The 17,071-nt window shown below is 39.7% G+C and overlaps 1 protein-coding gene across 1 annotated transcript in view; it reads right to left on the bottom strand.

Moving 5' to 3' along the window:
- LOC109510938 (solute carrier family 12 member 9) overlaps positions 1-17,071 on the bottom strand; it is a 58,893-nt gene that overhangs the window by 24,029 nt on the left and 17,793 nt on the right. The window contains exons 7-8 of the mRNA XM_019861637.1: positions 2,793-2,950; positions 1,236-1,318 (exon numbers count right to left, since the gene is read on the bottom strand). Of these exons, the coding sequence (XP_019717196.1) occupies positions 1,236-1,318; positions 2,793-2,950 (241 nt within the window). The remainder of the gene's footprint in view (positions 1-1,235; positions 1,319-2,792; positions 2,951-17,071) is intronic.

The following is a 17,071-nucleotide window of genomic DNA, read 5'->3' as shown; positions in this document are numbered from 1 at the left end:
TATATATATATATATATATATATATATATATATATATATATTGTCCTGTGCATTGCGTCATGACTGACTCTCACTCTTTCACTCACCATTTACCATTACATCCATGAAAATGTCGGAAAAAAATATATTATGAGCAATTCACGATCCAGTAATGTCTGTGTGTTCAGGGCAAAATTACAATCTGATTCATGCCATCCGTGAATTATTGGAATGGTGGTGGGATAGCAGGAAGATGAGAGTCAATGATCTCCGAGGAGCTAACGATTTCCATCTAATTACTCCCCTTCTACTCACGGGCACAAGCGGGATAAAGAGAGAACAAGGAAAAAACAAAATTAAAAAAAAGCACAAAGTGATGACCAACCATTCTACTTCGTCCTCTTTCTTTGTTTAGTGATGGTTTTCTCAGGCCTCGAAAGGTCAATGTTTCTTTATCGTTCGGCCATCCTCTTTGCCAATAGTCTCCAACCAAAACTGACTTATTTAAACCACTTGCAAGACAATAGAGAAGAAAAAAATCGCCATCTCTGTGTTACACTTAACACATTATTAACATTATTTATTAACAGGTGAAGGATCTTTTGCAAAATAATTCCACTGTTTTTGCGTGGGTATGGATTCCTGAGTTCATTTTTGCCGCTGCCATCATGATGATAAGCAATGAAGATGAATGAGTCCATTCCTCTTGCCCCAGCATTTTCGAGTCTCGTCTCTGTACCTCTAACAAAGCATTTGTATTTTTTGTTCATGATCTTCACACCTGCATTCCGGATGTTTATGCTGATGTCACTGATAAAGTTATTTTTGGTTTTTCAAACAGTCTAAATTTTCCTGTCATCAATGTCTGTTGTTGTCCGTGATGTATTCATTTGGCATCCAATATATAGTACACAAGTGGTCTCATTTTTCTCATCAGAACATTGCAAATGGTTTTATTTGGATCTTCTCTCAGCTTCATAGTCATGAATACACATCAGCCACATGATCCTAAATTTTTGCTCAGATGACAAAATTGGTGGGTTCAAACAAAACGCGCTGTCTTCTAAGTTGGAAATGAAATCTAGAAAGTTGATCTCTCATTTTATCTTTTGAGATCAAACCCAAAAGTGTACAGCAAAAATAAAGGAATTGGCCCTCAGTGTTCCAATGTTAGAAAACTGCACAATTATCCAGTTTACCATTAGTTCAATAAATTCAATTGATCATTTGTAATGCACATATTGTTGTTTACTTACTTGTACAAGGAACCAGGAAATAAGCACAGAGACCCAGGGGTTGCCACTGTTGGATGTCTTCTTAGCGGGAGACAACACTTTACCTAAAGGAAGAAAAGCAAAACAACGTTAAAAATGTGTCATGTGCTGTATTTTCCGCGCTATAATGCACTTCAGAGTATAAGGCGCACCTTCAATGAATCGCCTGTTTTAAAACTGTTTTCATATATAGGGCGCACCACATTATAAACCACATAGAATAGAAGCTTCAATAATGGCTGCAGTTGCGATATGCATCCACTAGATGGAGCCAGGCTAAAGGGAATACAATACAATACAGCTTTATTGAGATAGAGCTTTCACAAGTGCTGCAGCTGTAACAAAGCCCCTGGAACATACAGGACATTTAAAATACTACGTCCAAGAAATCAGAATATTGATCCATATAGAAGGAGAAAATTGAATGTTTTTAGGTGTGCCTTATAGTGCGGAAAATACGGTAAACTTACACAAATCATTGTTGTACATTGTAGATGTTAATATTGTAGAGAAACATATTACTTTAAAAGTAACTAGCAATATGAAATATTTTACATTTTAAAAGTAGCTTGCCCAACACCATTCGACAGACAGACGGACACACAGACTGATAGACGAGATAGAGTAGACAGACAAAGAGATCAAAACAAAAAGTAGGAACGTCAGAATTTTATGATACTCATGAGCTACAGACTTCTGGCAGACTGTAAAATATAAAATAATTCACTTTGAATCGCAGATTGGGCGTTTCTTTTTGAAGGGTGTTTGCATGGGTTTACTCCAGGTCCTATGTCATTCTTCATTCCAAAAATATGCAGGTTGAATGAGTGAAAGAGTCTGAATTGGCCGTGTGTGTGAATGTGAATGGTTGTCTGCCAAGGTGTGCCCTGTCAATAAGTAGTGACCAGACGAGGCTGTAACCGGCCTCTCACCCAAAATCAGTTCACCAGTGATCCTGAACAAGGTCAAGGGGTGGGCAAGTGGGTGGATGACATCCTAAAATGAAATTCCTCAAGGTAAATGTCATATTTTTGTGAAACTAAAAAGAACAAACTCTATTTTTCAAACACTTTTTTGAATGCAATATAGGCCGTGGTGGTGAATAGAGACAAAGCCACAAAACAGCATCATCTTCCAAACACACTAAGTTGAGACCTAACTGTAAAAACAAAAAGACATACAGTAACATGTTGCTGTACGACAGTCTGATTCTCAAATGGACTGCAGCAAAACTGATTTTTGTTTGACATGTAGAAATTCACAGGTTATTGTTGCGCACTGTATGTTATTAACGACTGATTTATGTCGTTCAGTGAATGTTATGCTGATTGTAATTAATTTCTTTTGTTATTCCGTGAGTGCGTCAATTATTTACTTTCCACACAGCAAAATAATTAATGCAAATCATAGAAATGTGGTGGTCTGTTTGAAACTGAAAATGCTCAGTGCAATAGCTCCTACAATACCACATTTAAAAGTATATTCTGTATACCACTGCAATGTATTTTCAACCAACCAGAAAGGAAATGTGCTACGCACCGAACAAGTCATCTCTGGCCAACGCATAGAGAATGCGTGAGGCTCCGATGAGATTGCTCATGGCTGCTGAAAGTGTGGAGGAGTAAACTCCAATGGTGACAAAGGGGTTCCAGACGTTGATGTCTCTCAGAAAACTGTAATCTTTTTGAAGCAGCACCCTGGAAGGAAAACAAATAGCTATCAGTGATCTGTATATCACCCAGACACCTCACTCTCACATTTTTATTTGCACATTTAGCACACTTGAATATTAACCGTATTTTCCGCACTATAAGACACACCTAAAAGCATTCAATTTTCTCAAAAGCTGACAGTGGGCCTTATAATCCGATGCACCTTATATATGGATTAATATTCTGATTTCTTGGATGTGCGCTTTATTTCAGCTGCAGCGCTTGTGAAAGCTCTACATACCGTATTGGCCCGAATATAAGACAGTGTTTTTTTGCATTGAAATAAGACTGAAAAAGTGGGGGTCGTCTTATATTCGGGGTCTAGACATTATACCATTTTCTGTATAAAAATGAATTTGGTGTTCAAAAAGTCTTTGTTCAAACTTGAGTCTTGAAAAAGAGGGGGTCGTCTTATAATCAGGGCCGTCTGATATTCGGGCCGATACGGTAATTAAAGCTGTATTATTTCGTATTGCATTGTATTCCCTTTAGCATATTTCCAGCAGTTGATGCATCACGAAACCGCAGCCACAATTGTACCTTCTATTCTACGCGCCTTATGCCTGCTGTGTGCGCTATATATGAAAGCAGTTTTAAAACAGGCCATTCATTGAAGGTGCGCCTTATTCTCCGAAGCACCTAATAGTGCAGAAAATACGGTATTTTTTTTCTGCTACCTGTCCTGTTCAGCTGCATGGTCAAAAGTCTGAAAAACTCCCTGTGGTACGGATCGATTGGGATCGTTACAGCCTAGCACCTATTCAAAGGAATTCAAACGGTACCATTTTTTCGATTCTAAATCACATCGTTCTAAGTTGTGCCAGTGCAGGACTGGCAGGGTTGGAGATTTTCCATGCCGCTCCTGAATGCGTGAGGGTCTTATTATTTTTTTTTTTTTTAATTCAAAGCAGGGCTTCCCAACCCGGTGAAAATTATTTCCCAATTTGTCACATTTTTTATTTGATCTGCCATTTCTAATAGTGAATGACACTATGAGTGGTTTTTTTAAAATATATTTTTGTATCAGCAGATTGGCAGGAACAATCGGTCAACAGTAGCTTTAGGATTGGCAGGGGAGAAAATTATACCTTCAACTGTTCAGACAATTCTGAATTGAGCAATCTCACATTTAATAGTACAAAGCATATCCATTTTTTTTTTTCCGGCCATAAAAAGAGCTAATGAATTTATGACCTTCACATTGAGGATCAAAATCAAAAAGCTCAAAAGGTGGTGCGTTATTTTAAACTCATTTATTGTCGGAGCAAAATGGTTTTTCGAATGAAAATGTACAGAGAGCAAAGTGATGATTGTTCTGCCACGGTGCCTAATGATGAGCTCCTGTAAGGGACTCACTCCAGAGAGAACAACTGTGACTAAGCGTGCACGAGTGTGGCTGTGCTTGCGCGTATTAGCGCACAAGATGCTGCTCCCAACATGGAGGCAGTGAGATCAGAGATGAAAAAACAGCAGGGTGTGCATGATTACCGCTGGCTCCCCACCTCCTTCCAATACATCACAGCCAGAGAGCTGAATTACAGTGTGAAGCCTTTCTCACTCTCTCCTGATCCCTCTCAATCTCTTGTGGTGTTTCAAAACATGCATGTGCGCAAGTGCAAATACTCACACGCACACACCCAAATTTACCTGTATTCTGACATTCCCAAAGACATGATTTGTTTTTCTCATCACGGGTCAGTTGTTCTACCCATAAATTGTCACTAAATGTTTGTACAGTATGTTTGTGTAACACTTGGCACACACTCCCAAACACAATCCATGCATTTCCTTCCAACATTATCTCCTCCTGCCTCATAAGCATGCTTTCGAAAACGTGTTCGCCGTGGTTGCTCTCTAACTGATCTTTCTCGCAATGCTTTCTTTGTTCAGAGTTTTCACTAAAAGCAGTGTCCATTCTATCCCGATCTTGTTCTTTCTTGCCTGCTTGCTGTGGTAATTAAGAGGCTCATCACGTCAACTTTAAGGTCCACTGATTTTAATACTTCCCACCATCATGGCCCTATTTGGTCTTGTTCACTCGACTCGAAGAACTGAGCACAATATTTTTATACACGGGGTCCAAGTGGCAAACACAAAAACGACAATCTTGTGCAGCATCTACTGTGGATGAACTAAAACAAACAAATAAAACAACACATATGGACGCGCAATATGTTTGGTCAAGTGTGAACATTATAATCGAAATCGTGGTGCGCAAAAATCTGATTGAGATCAACTGAAGAGGTGGTCTCTATCTGCCTGTGAGCAAATTCTGTTGTGATTCGGGTCAGTTGAGTGAGTGTGTGTTCGTGTGCCTACAAATGTTACAATGGACATGAAAACAGGCCTGCGTTGTCAAATCAGAAATGTATAACAAGGTAAATCGGCATCAGACTCAGACGTCTTGATGTGTCATGGCATATCTAAATCTCAAAGAAATTCTAGACTCTTTTTCGATGTATTTTAGAAATTCTTCATGATAGCTCAGCAGGATGAAAAAAAACAAAAACACAATAAATGTGTGTAAATTAGTCGATCATATTACTGCTTTTTGTCACACAATACGCCATAAACATTGTCCAAACAAAGTGGAATAACTTAATCCAGATGATTTTTTTAAGGTGTACTCCAAGATATTTAGTGGGAACAAAGACAAAAGCAATAATTCAAAGTTTCTAGTCCGGAACACATCTGTCCAGACATCCATCCATTTTCGAATCCGGTTATCCTGACAAGGGTCGCGGGTGTGCTGGAGCCTATCCCAGCTGTCTTTGGACAGTAGACGGGGGGACACCCTGAACCGGTTGCGAGCCAATCGCAGGGCTCACAGAGACGAACAACCACCCGTGCTCACACTCACATCGAGGGACAATTTAGAGTAGTCCATTAACCTGCCAAGCATGTTTTTGGATTGTGGGAGGAAGCCGGAGTACCCGGAGAAAATCCAAGCATCCATGGAGGGAACATGCAAATTCCACACAGGAAGGTCGAACCTTGCACCCCCTGCACTATGAGGTCGACGTGCTCACCAGTCGAGCCCTGGACCGCCCCGGTCCGGAACACAGTTGCAACAAAATGATCTTCACTTAAGTGTGAACCATGATAACTGAATTAAGGGTCTGTGTTAATGGCCCACAGGAGTGTGATGTTTGGGGTAAAATTGCTGCACTCATTATTGGTTTATCTGACGTGCAGTCGGGGCCAAATAAATCTTGAGAAGCTTGAGAAACTGCCTTTCAAATAACAGCTTATAGAATGGGTGACAGTGATGATAAATGCTATGTTTGAGTGAAAGACACATAAGATTCGAGAGGGGTATAAGGCTGCAGCTCCAGTAAACGGTCCATGTGTTAGGTGATACTACAAAACGATAGATGGAACCCAGAGTATGTTTCATAATTTTGTGTAAATTCAGTGCCAATTGTATTGCTTATTACTGTGAGAGCCTGGATAGTTGCTATCGATTCAATTACCGGTATACATATGAAAAGAGCGCTGACATCAGAATAAAGAGAGCAGAGAGTGACAGAATAAAGGAGCTTGCATCGGGTAGAGAGGAAATAAAGCAAAATGACTCAAAGGGAGCGACAGAGACTGTACGCCTGATTGTTCTCACTCCTTATGGCTTTCTACTTCCTTCAATTCTATTGTTTGCATTCATTTCTATACCCTCATTTGCTCAGTGATGTATATCTATTTTTTTTTTCATCGATCATTTAATATGTTTGAGATTTTGAAAAAGCATTCACAACTAAGGGCTGGAGGTAATTCACAGTGTGTTTTTCGGATAATACAATACAAGCCGTGCTCAATTTTCTGCAATTCCGGTGGTCTCGGCTCATTCGGGCACGGCCATCCATCAGAAAAACTAACATAACGATTCAGAATCATCGAGTTTAATGAACATGGAGAAGAGGGCTTCAGAATCAGAGATGACTCCATCTTGAACCTCACTCAAATGCTCATTATGTGAACAATTGTGTCTCTACAAAATGAAAATGATGGTCCTGTAAATCAATATACCAATTTTCTGCAAGATGCATGGCTGAATTTCTCTTACTGATGTCTTATGCTACGGCGGACAGGTTTTTACCCATTAGCGCAAAGTGTTACCACATAGAGTCAATACAGACAACGCTGCATTTCACTTTAAAACACAAAAACGATCCGTTTCCTTTTTTACATCGTCAACAAATTTTATTTCGTATGTGTATAGCAGCAAATTGTACTTTATCATCTCGAAACATTTTCATTGTGCAGCGATGCATTTTTCGTATCAAAAATACGAGGCATTATCAAAATGGCTTTCACAGCCTTTACTTCAGTAGCTAGCATTTCAACATGCAACATAATAAAAAAACAATTGGTTCATGGCTGTGCATTTCGGAGTTTAAAGCGGCTAACTAGGAATAAGACGAATACCAGTTTGAGATGAGAATGTTACAGAAACAAATTCAAGTTTAAGATAAGTTAAACTGGGTAGAAAAGCAGCTCAATAACGCACTGAAAGGAATGGAAAGCGGACGTCTCACAGGACAACCTCGTGTTGTGCTGCAAGCCGCAGACATCGACGTCGAGTAGGTTGTGAAACTCGCAAGCAGCTGTGTGCTTTTTGATGGATCGCTAGCTGGTGAGACTGGTGAAACAAAAAGAATAAATCATCCGTGGTTGCTATGTCATATTTAAACAGGTAATGACCCACCTCTTCTCTGAAACGTGGCGCGAGGTACATGCGAATGAACAAATGAACACCTGCGGGCAAATTCACGCGAGGAACGCTATGTCCCATCTTATTTTTTGTCCAGTGTGCACAAAGCATTAGGGTGACTTCACACTAGAAGATAGCTTTCAAGTGGCGTCACACACTTCTGGACATACCCGTGGACATCATGTTGACGAACAACCATTCGCGCTCACATTCACACCTAGGGACAATTCAGAGTGTTCCATTAACCTGCCACGAATGTTTTTGGAATGTGGGAGGAAACCGGAGAAAACCCACACAGGCACGGGGAGAACATGCAAACTCCACACAGGAAGGCCAGAGCTGGAATCGAACCCTGCACCTGTGAGCCCGACTAGCTAACCAGTCACACTGAAAGGGTTAATTACTGTATTAGCATGTTTCTGTTGACAAATCTACTTGTAACATGAAGTAACCGGTTGCAATGGGTCACAAAACAAACAAACTTTTCCAAGTTAGTCACTTGGACTATGTCGGCGTATTACAGTATCTCAAGCCTTCAAGACACCACTGAGTCAAGTGCATGAAAACAAAGGCACTTGCCCGGAATTTAAATCCCTTACTGCGGGGATTTAGTGTTCATCTTTAACCCCACTTTACCATGACCTTGTAGGTACTAAAGAGTATAGCTGAGATACACCAGGAGCAAAAAAAAAAAAGAAATACAGACAGATAAAATAGTGGCAGAGCGTAAAAGAGACATAAGGGGAGGATTGTAGGAGGCAGAGAGACAGAGCGAAAGTGAAAGATAAATGCTCTCAAGGGAGTTGACTGTGGTTAAGGATTATTAAATGGAATCAATAACTAACAAGGCCTCTGTGTGTAGTGTGTGTGTGCACACACACACACACACACACACACACACACACACACACACACACACACACACACACACACACACACACACACACACACACACACAGCCATGTGCATGCACACACCGGTAAGCACACACATTTTTATATTCAACCCATGGTCTCTTTAAGGAGTCTGGAGCATTTGCTTTCTCTTGCTAAACCATTCAAATGCACTCTCCACATTTTAAGCATTAACTGTGGTTTCAATTATTTTCCACATTTGGCAAAGTGTTTTTGCCTCCTTGACAAACAGGGACAACATTGCTGGTTCAATTGAATTGAAGAAAAAAAAAAAAATCATAAAAATGCGGAAACCTAAGGGTCTGCCCATTTTATCGGAACCGATTGAAGGGCTATGGATGAAGCTGAAACATTCAGTCAAGAGAGAGAACTCCAACTCCAGAGGCAGTGGGTACAGTTTGCTCATGACGAATGAATGCATAGGTGCAGAATTGTTCATCAGTGTTTCATAATTAATTTTCTGATCGTTTCAAAAGATTGTGTGTAGCAAAATATTAAGTTATGGGTACCATCCTTTTTGTCCTGTCAAGCTTCATGTCTTAATTTTTCCAAATAAATCTGAACCACCCAAATACATTTTCATTAGTTACTGTAATTTTCATCAAATTATTATTATTATCATCATCACATTTATTAAATTATTTCAGATGCATGGTAGGTTAATGGAACACTCTTATTGGCCAAATGTGTAGTGAGTGTGAATTGTTGTTTTTCTATGTGTGCCCTGCGATTGGGAACCAGTTCAGGGTGTAGCTCGCCTATTGCCCGAAGACAACTGGGATATGCTCCAGCACGCCCGCGACCCACATAAGGATAAGCAGCTCGGATAATGGATGGATCAAAAAAGCGCAACTTATTTGATCGACTCACTAAACATAGGAAGTGATGTTTAATGATTTTATTTTTGTAATTGTAATGACAATATCTTACATCTAATGAACTTAAAATTGAATAACAGCATATAAGTAACAATAAAAAAACATATAGTAATTACATAAGTGGCCTGGTATTTTCCAATGTGTTCAATGAATCCGTATTTTACTTTTTGAATGAAACTGCTGAAATAAAGGTAGCATTTTTTTAAAGATGCATCGACACAGTAAATGCCTGTGAAATATTTTTTTTCATAAAAAGCAGGTATTGTTTCATAGATTACGGTTTAAAATATGTTTATTATGCTCTCAAAAATTGTAAACAAAATGATACATCGATATGGATACAATGAATTTTTGAAATTTAGATCAACCTTAACCTGAGAAAAAATACCAACAATATGTTATGTCTCAATGAAAAGACAGTGACTTTTTTTTCCCCCTGCGTATGATAGATTGTTTGGATTACAATTCACATTTAGCACTTGTCATGGATAGAATATGAGGCACTCTTCAATCACCGTGAACATAAATCATTTAAACGTCATGCTGCCTATCATGGAAAACACATAATCAATGGTCTGGCAAACCATTTTTAAAAGCGAACATCTCAACATGTCACCCAAATCCACTGCACTTCATCACACCATCTCATTCCCTGACTCGGTAACCGTTGAAGACAGGACATGTTACTGAAGGCGTGGTCTGTGCTAGGGCCATGGTAGCACCCCTTAATCAAAAAAGAAAATGAGAAAAGCAAAACACAAAAGAAGGCCTCACAGGCAGACATCTACAGTATGTAGTGGCTAAAGAGGGGTAAATAAAAGAAGGGAGGAGGACTGAGAAGGATGTGGAAAATATGCTATATAGGAATAGAAAGGATGGAGGAGAGCAAGAGAGAGGTCAACAATTTAGCAGTTTGGTGATGGTGTCAGGAACATGCGCCAATTCTGGAAAAGGTGACATTTTGGTGGCTGTAAATTGGGAAAGAAGGAAAACGAGTGTGACTAATGCACACGTTTGAATCAAACAAACAGCATGTTGAACAAATCGAGTTTGCCAGAAAAGACAAAAACATAAAATTAAATTAAAAGCAACTTTATCCATTTTTGAGTCAATGTTCTTCCCCAATGCACGTTGTCTCACATAGTTTGCACTGAGACACAAGCCTTCCTCGACTACGTGAGCCAGGATTCAAGATTATAATCAGACATTCCTTTTCCAATACATTCAACAGAGCCAATACAGTTAGAATACATTAAGGTGATGACTTGGGCATAGTATTTCTTTACTAGATGGTATTGGCATGCAGGAAACAAAACTCCATACTTTATCTATGATGCCGAATTCATTCTTTTTTTTTAGGACAAGTATGTGGTATTGAGCAGGTTGTAGCAATGCTGAATTTTACGAGATATAACATCTTTGCAGTGAATGACAGACAAAAAAAGTAACAGACATCTTAAAAACAATGTGACTGAGCCAAAGTTATTGGGTTATGAATACGCCCGCCAAAGAGCATCACACAATTGAGGTTAATAAAATATAACAGAATAAAATACCCCCCCCCAAAAAAAAACCTGAATAAAACTAAATAAAACTGAATAAAATACAAATCATCCAGGGGAAAAATACCATTCATATTACAAAATATAGGTACATATAAGCACAAAAAAGACGATAGCTGAGTATGGCACTCTGTATAATACATAAGTAGATCCAAGTAGTGTTGCCTGTGTTGCATGCAACAGGAAAAATAGACCTTATTAACGCATTGAGTAATAACGGCATTGTATTTTCAGCAGTAGATGAAAGGAGGTAATTGTGTGAACTCATCAAACACTCAAATTAAGTGAAGCAAATATGCATAGACATTTTGGTAATGTGACAACCCTAAGTATTACTAGAAATGATGTAAGCATACATACAGTTATAGAAATTGCGCATTATTGAGCATGGGAAAAGAATGCTCTGGCAGCCACATAGAGAGTTAGCAAATAAACATATACATTTTGGGAGCAAACATTGTGGGGCATGTTACTCGCAAAACATCAATTATAATTTCAAATTAGGGGTGTTCACACGGCAACTTTTGCTCCGGTGCAGCACCGGGCGGGGCTGCACCATTGTAGCCCCTGAAAACAGCTTAAACCGGAGCAAATTTAACCCTGATCAAGGAGGTGGTTTAAAAATTTGCTCCGAAGCAAAAATGCTCATTTGCGAGGCAGTATCGATGTAAAATGGGACGTGTGAACGCTACAGGGGTAGACTCGCTACGCATGAGAAGAGTTGATTACATACGGGTAGAATGCATCGCTTTCGTGCTCTGTTGTACTTCCGTCATCTTTCCTTTTGTAGGAGACTGGACTGTCTCAGAGTTGTTTGTGTAGTTTGTTCCTCTGTTGTGTCTTCACACCGCCCCCCCTCCCCGCGCTCCCTAGAATTTATTTTGTGATTTCCTCTCTTGATTTTCTGTTTGGCGCATTATGTTTGCTTTTCTGAGTGTCATTGAAGTCATCGTTGATTTACGTTTTCGGGGGCGGTCATTGAACGCCTCTTGAGCAGAAGGCACAGAGACCAAGAAGGAGAAGGACGTGCCTGTAGTTGCTTGAGTTAAACAAATTAATAAAGTGTATGTTTTAAAAAGAACCAACACGACAGCTCTTTGTTTTATTTCCATATTAATACTATTGTATTGCACGGCCGCAGACACTGCCGTATGAATGCAAGTGGGGCTGCACCGGGGTACACACGCTTCGCTTTAGTCAGCAGCTTTTTACGTGTGAACGCCCTACAAAATTTGCTCCGATGTAAGATATATCGCAACAAAATACGTCGGTGCAGCACCGATGCAAATGTGTGCCATGTGAACACCCCTTTAGTCATGCTGTTATACTGAAAGCAGTGGCTCTTAACCTTGTTAGAGGTCCCGAACCCAATCAGTTCATATGCACATTCACTGAGCCCTTCATTAGTGAAAAATAAAAATATGATTTTTTTTACAAACGCATTTATTAAAAAACAAAAAAAGTAAACACAATTAGTAGAAGTATAAATTATAACTTTTTTTAACTGTGCACAGAACCAGCCAGTGATGGCCAAGTGGGTATCATAACTACCGGTAATTGACATGTTGAGTCTGGTGGTCTTAACCCCCATGACAGAGGCTCTGTCAAACACCTGAGACTGATTCACTGAACCCCTGGGGTTCGATCGAACATAGGTTAAGAACCACTGACTTAACGACCGATATTGTCAACACTGGTCGCAAGACACTAAGCATTAATACAAACCTTATTCATCTCATTACTGGGGGCTCTAATGGAAAAAGGAGGATGCGCGTGACTTCCAGTAAGATTTTTTTTTTTCTCGATGCGGTTTACTTGAACTTTTTTTTTCACCCCCTTTTCGAAACATTCATTACCCCCCTTGCATTATACAATATCTTGCACAGCTTGGGAACTTGTTCGCTGTGGGCGGGCATACTAACAAGCCGAAGAAGTTGAATTTGTGAGGCCACGAACAATGTTTTGAAATGGCAACATGGACGAGGAGACGGTATTGTTGTGCTTTCAGCAAAATGAGGAAGACAGAAGAACGAGTCTGAGAATCGTTTGAAGAGACCCCCCTCAACGTTGTACCTGTGCTCCGTTTCATTTTGTGTACAAAGCACGGTGCCACACTGACACTGAACTTTGTGCTAATGTGCTTGCAATCTGGAGAAGAGTCACAGGTGCCAAGTGCCACAATAACATCAGGTATTGTGTGTGCATGTGTGTGTGTGTGTGTGTGTGTGTGTGTGTGTGTGTGTGTGTGTGTGTGTGTGTGTGTGTGTGTGTGAGAGAGAGAGAGAAAGACACGACATGTATTTGTCAACCTCTGAAATTACATGAAGGATCGCCACAATATTTTGGATTTTGTGGACAGTAAGAGTTTTTTTTCATGGTACTGATCTGCCTTCAAGCTTTTCATATTGCTCATTGCCTCTCGTCTGAAGCGACATAGTTCAGAAAGTCAACACGTGACTGTACCTTGTCCCTGGCCTCTTTTTTTTTTTTTATGTCATCCTCCTTCTCAGCTACATTAGCAGGAAGCGAGATTGAAATGTTCTCTCTTCTAAGATCCAGCTGGCGTTCCGACATTGTTAAAGTCTGTAACTGTCATAGAAAGTGGACTTGCACAAACAGTTTCCATGTAAACAAATCGTCGGTTTTGCTACACTGGAAGGCACGGACCTTTTTCGTTCAAAAGCTCATGAGGTGTCAGAATGAGGTGAATAAACATACTGTATACAGTATGCACTTACAGAAACTGGATCTCAGTGGATATTTGAGAGTACTGACATGGATGACGTTCATGTAGAAAAACATTCTGTAAGCCATGCATAACATTAACTTCATGATAGTGGGATTGGCCAAAAGAAGGCGCCAGTAATTGATTTCGATGACTGGTATCAGAAGCAAGCGGTCGAAACCTTGAAGTAAGGTCTTAATCAGCCCAATACAGCACATGGTATCTGTACTCCCCCAATCTAAAATGGAAATAATCACACTGGCATGCTTCACCGTGTCTTTTAGTTATGTCACAAAATGTTTAATCTTTTAGTTTGAGGGGCATTTTTTTCAATGAAATAAACATGTGACATGGCCAGGGAAAGTGTGGAAGTGTGCAAATATTAAATAGGAGAATGAGCTTGATTCATCCCTCTAAAAACCAGAATGAATAAAACATTAAGTGTAGAGCCAATAGAATACAGGCATACAGAAGATTGAGCTAAATGTACTGCAAAAAAATAGAGATATTCTGAAAAAGTGAAAAGTAGATGAATTGTATGTGTGGGTCTGTCTTTAATTTTAGCCGATGAGAGACAATTCAAGGGATATGTGGGCTGAACAAACATCCCCAAGGCTGCATGTCAGAGATAGTGCAACAAAAGAAAGCCCAGCAGATTCAAACTAATATAATTATCAAGTAATTTATTAATAGAAAAGCTTCTGTAGCACAAGGCGGATTAGCCCACAGGTCACTGATGCACAACAACATTGTGCAGCCGAAAACACATGCATAGTGTTTACCCTCACCAAATACACATTTTGCATGACATGAGGGGGAATGGCAGACAGGAAAAAAAAAAAAGAACGTTAAAAAATATGTCAGCCAAAGAGTTTGACAATAGTTGCTACTAAGAGTGGAAGTTAATCATAAATATACAACAAAAAATTGATTTCATATACAACTTTGTCTTTTGCTTTGACTGGTCGGACACACACACTCACACACGCACTTCATAAAATGGGACATAGCAATCTGTCATGCCTGGCTAGCTGGTCACAGGAGGTTAATAGATTTTCCATATCTCATATTGGCTAAGTCTTCATCGCCCCCATCACTGTCCCTTTCACCATTCTGGCATATCACTTATGGTTATCTTAAAAATGACTAAATATGAGTACATTCTATTTGGTGACCTGGAAACCGATTGCACAGCGTCGTAAATGAGCTTCATTTAGTTCCCAATGAATAACATGTTCTTATTGTGTGAATGAGAGCAAAGTATTGATGGTGATGGGGGATGATCAAGCGATTGGATGATTGAAAAGAAATGGCTGACTTGATGTAATTTCATTGCTCAAATATCTGTCTCATGAGGGCAATGTTAACCAAAACAAAACAGGGCTGATGAAACTCAGTCCTGCTGTCAAAACAGACTGCAAAAGAAAGCAAGAGGTAAAAGTTGTTACTCCATGTTCTGCAGTGATACAAACCGTGCAATGGCATTTCTATGAGTACTGAAAGTAAGACACTGTTTGTTGTTTTAGAGGACAAAGAAAATATCAACTATTTCTCGACAGTATATACCTAAACGGATGGCCGGTGATTGATTTGACATATCTTTGGCCGACATAGCTGGTACATCAATACATCACGTTAGCAGTGTGTGCTTCCAGCGGTTGGACTGAATGCAACTCGGCTGTGTTCATGTGTTGACAAGCTCATATTTCACAAAAATCAGCATCGGGCTATTCTTTTATTTTGTTCCTGCTGGCTTGTGCATTTCAGTGCAAAAAGCGTATGAAGATATTCCCCATTAAGCCATTTTCTTTTGTTGAAATAAGAGCTTTAATGATAGCATCCACGACCTGCAAAAAAGTACTCATTTGTTTTTCTGATTTATTTATCCAATAGGCCGCAATTACAAAATTAGATTTTTGTAACACATTGGATGCTTGATGGGACATATCTAAAGTTGAGATACTGTACTGAGACCAACTTGCACAACTTTTCCCAGCAACCAGAAGCCAAAAAACACAACTTATGTTCAAGGAGTTTAAAGATTAGTGGGAGGTTCACATAATAGTACGGTGCAAGGAGATTGAGAGTCTTTATCGGCTGTTTGCTGCAAAACCTGGTTCTTGCGGTGAGTGCTGACATTATTAATCTCTGCTGCTACGGTGGAGGCTGTGATATTGTCCCTACCCACAAACACGGGTGAGCAATTATTATTTTGAAGAAGTGTACCATTGTCATGCACAACAATCATCTTCAATAGTTATGATCAAAGCTCCATGACATTTTCTTCACTGCACTATTGACTTTGCAAAAGATTTGATGCAGAACAACAATTTAGAAATGAGACTTTTGCAAAGGTTAGTTTGTCACTAAATGTTCCTGTTGAGTGAAGCAGAGCAGATCGCTGTCTTTTAGAAAGCATGACTGCCACCATTTGGATGACTTGTACAATTGCAGTGACGGCGGCCAACTCAAACATTGGAGCTCAAATGTCATCCTGCAGTCCTTTATTTTTTGTCTTGTATTCATTTCTATTGTTTAAAGCACGGACCACATTACACATGCTATGGATGGCATATTTTCAACTGCGAGACCCCTTTGCCACTACAAACCTTTTTTAATAAGTAAACTCTTGGAGTATGTTGATGAAGTAGAATTTGTTGTATTATATTGTCTTGTGTCTGAAAAGTTGGTTATATTTGTATCCGATCCTTGAAAAAGGGCAGGCAGCACTGTTATCACGGACGACAGAGGCCAAGATGCCTTCTAAAATTATCGGGTAAATTAGCTGAATAAGTCCAGGAGTGAGCACCTTTAAACAGAAACACGTACTATATTTTAAACAATCCTAAAAGAAGTTTTAAAAAAAAAGCCACACACACACACACACACACACACACACACAAATACGGCATGTTTAAAAACTACATTTACACTGTACATGTGGCAAAATAATTGTGTGCTAATAATTTTCAAATCAATGCTAAACGATAGTGCTTCTTATGCCTAACCAGAATGCATCATCATGTTGACATTCCATCAAGTATAGCCTGAAGTTGTCCTGTTATGCAAACTGGTGGAGTGGTGACAAAAGAAGCAGACACGCCAAGGAGGCATATAAACCCCTCCCCCTCCCCCCTCTTGGAAGAGCAGACCACAACTTGGTGTTTCTCGAGCCTGTGTACAAACCCTTGGTGCACAGGCAGCCAGCTGTGACCTGCATGGTCAGAAGATGGTCCACGGAGGCTGAAGAGGCTCTGCGGGACTGCTTCGACTCAACCAGGTGGGAGCTCTTCAGTGAGGTTCATGGGGAGGACATTGA

This window comes from Hippocampus comes, unplaced genomic scaffold (assembly GCF_001891065.2).
Source record: "Hippocampus comes isolate QL1 unplaced genomic scaffold, H_comes_QL1_v1.1 scaffold122, whole genome shotgun sequence".
In the NCBI taxonomy this organism is placed as follows: domain Eukaryota; kingdom Metazoa; phylum Chordata; class Actinopteri; order Syngnathiformes; family Syngnathidae; genus Hippocampus; species Hippocampus comes.
The sequence above is the reverse complement of the archived record's forward strand: the minus strand, read 5'-3'. Positions and strand labels throughout refer to the sequence as shown.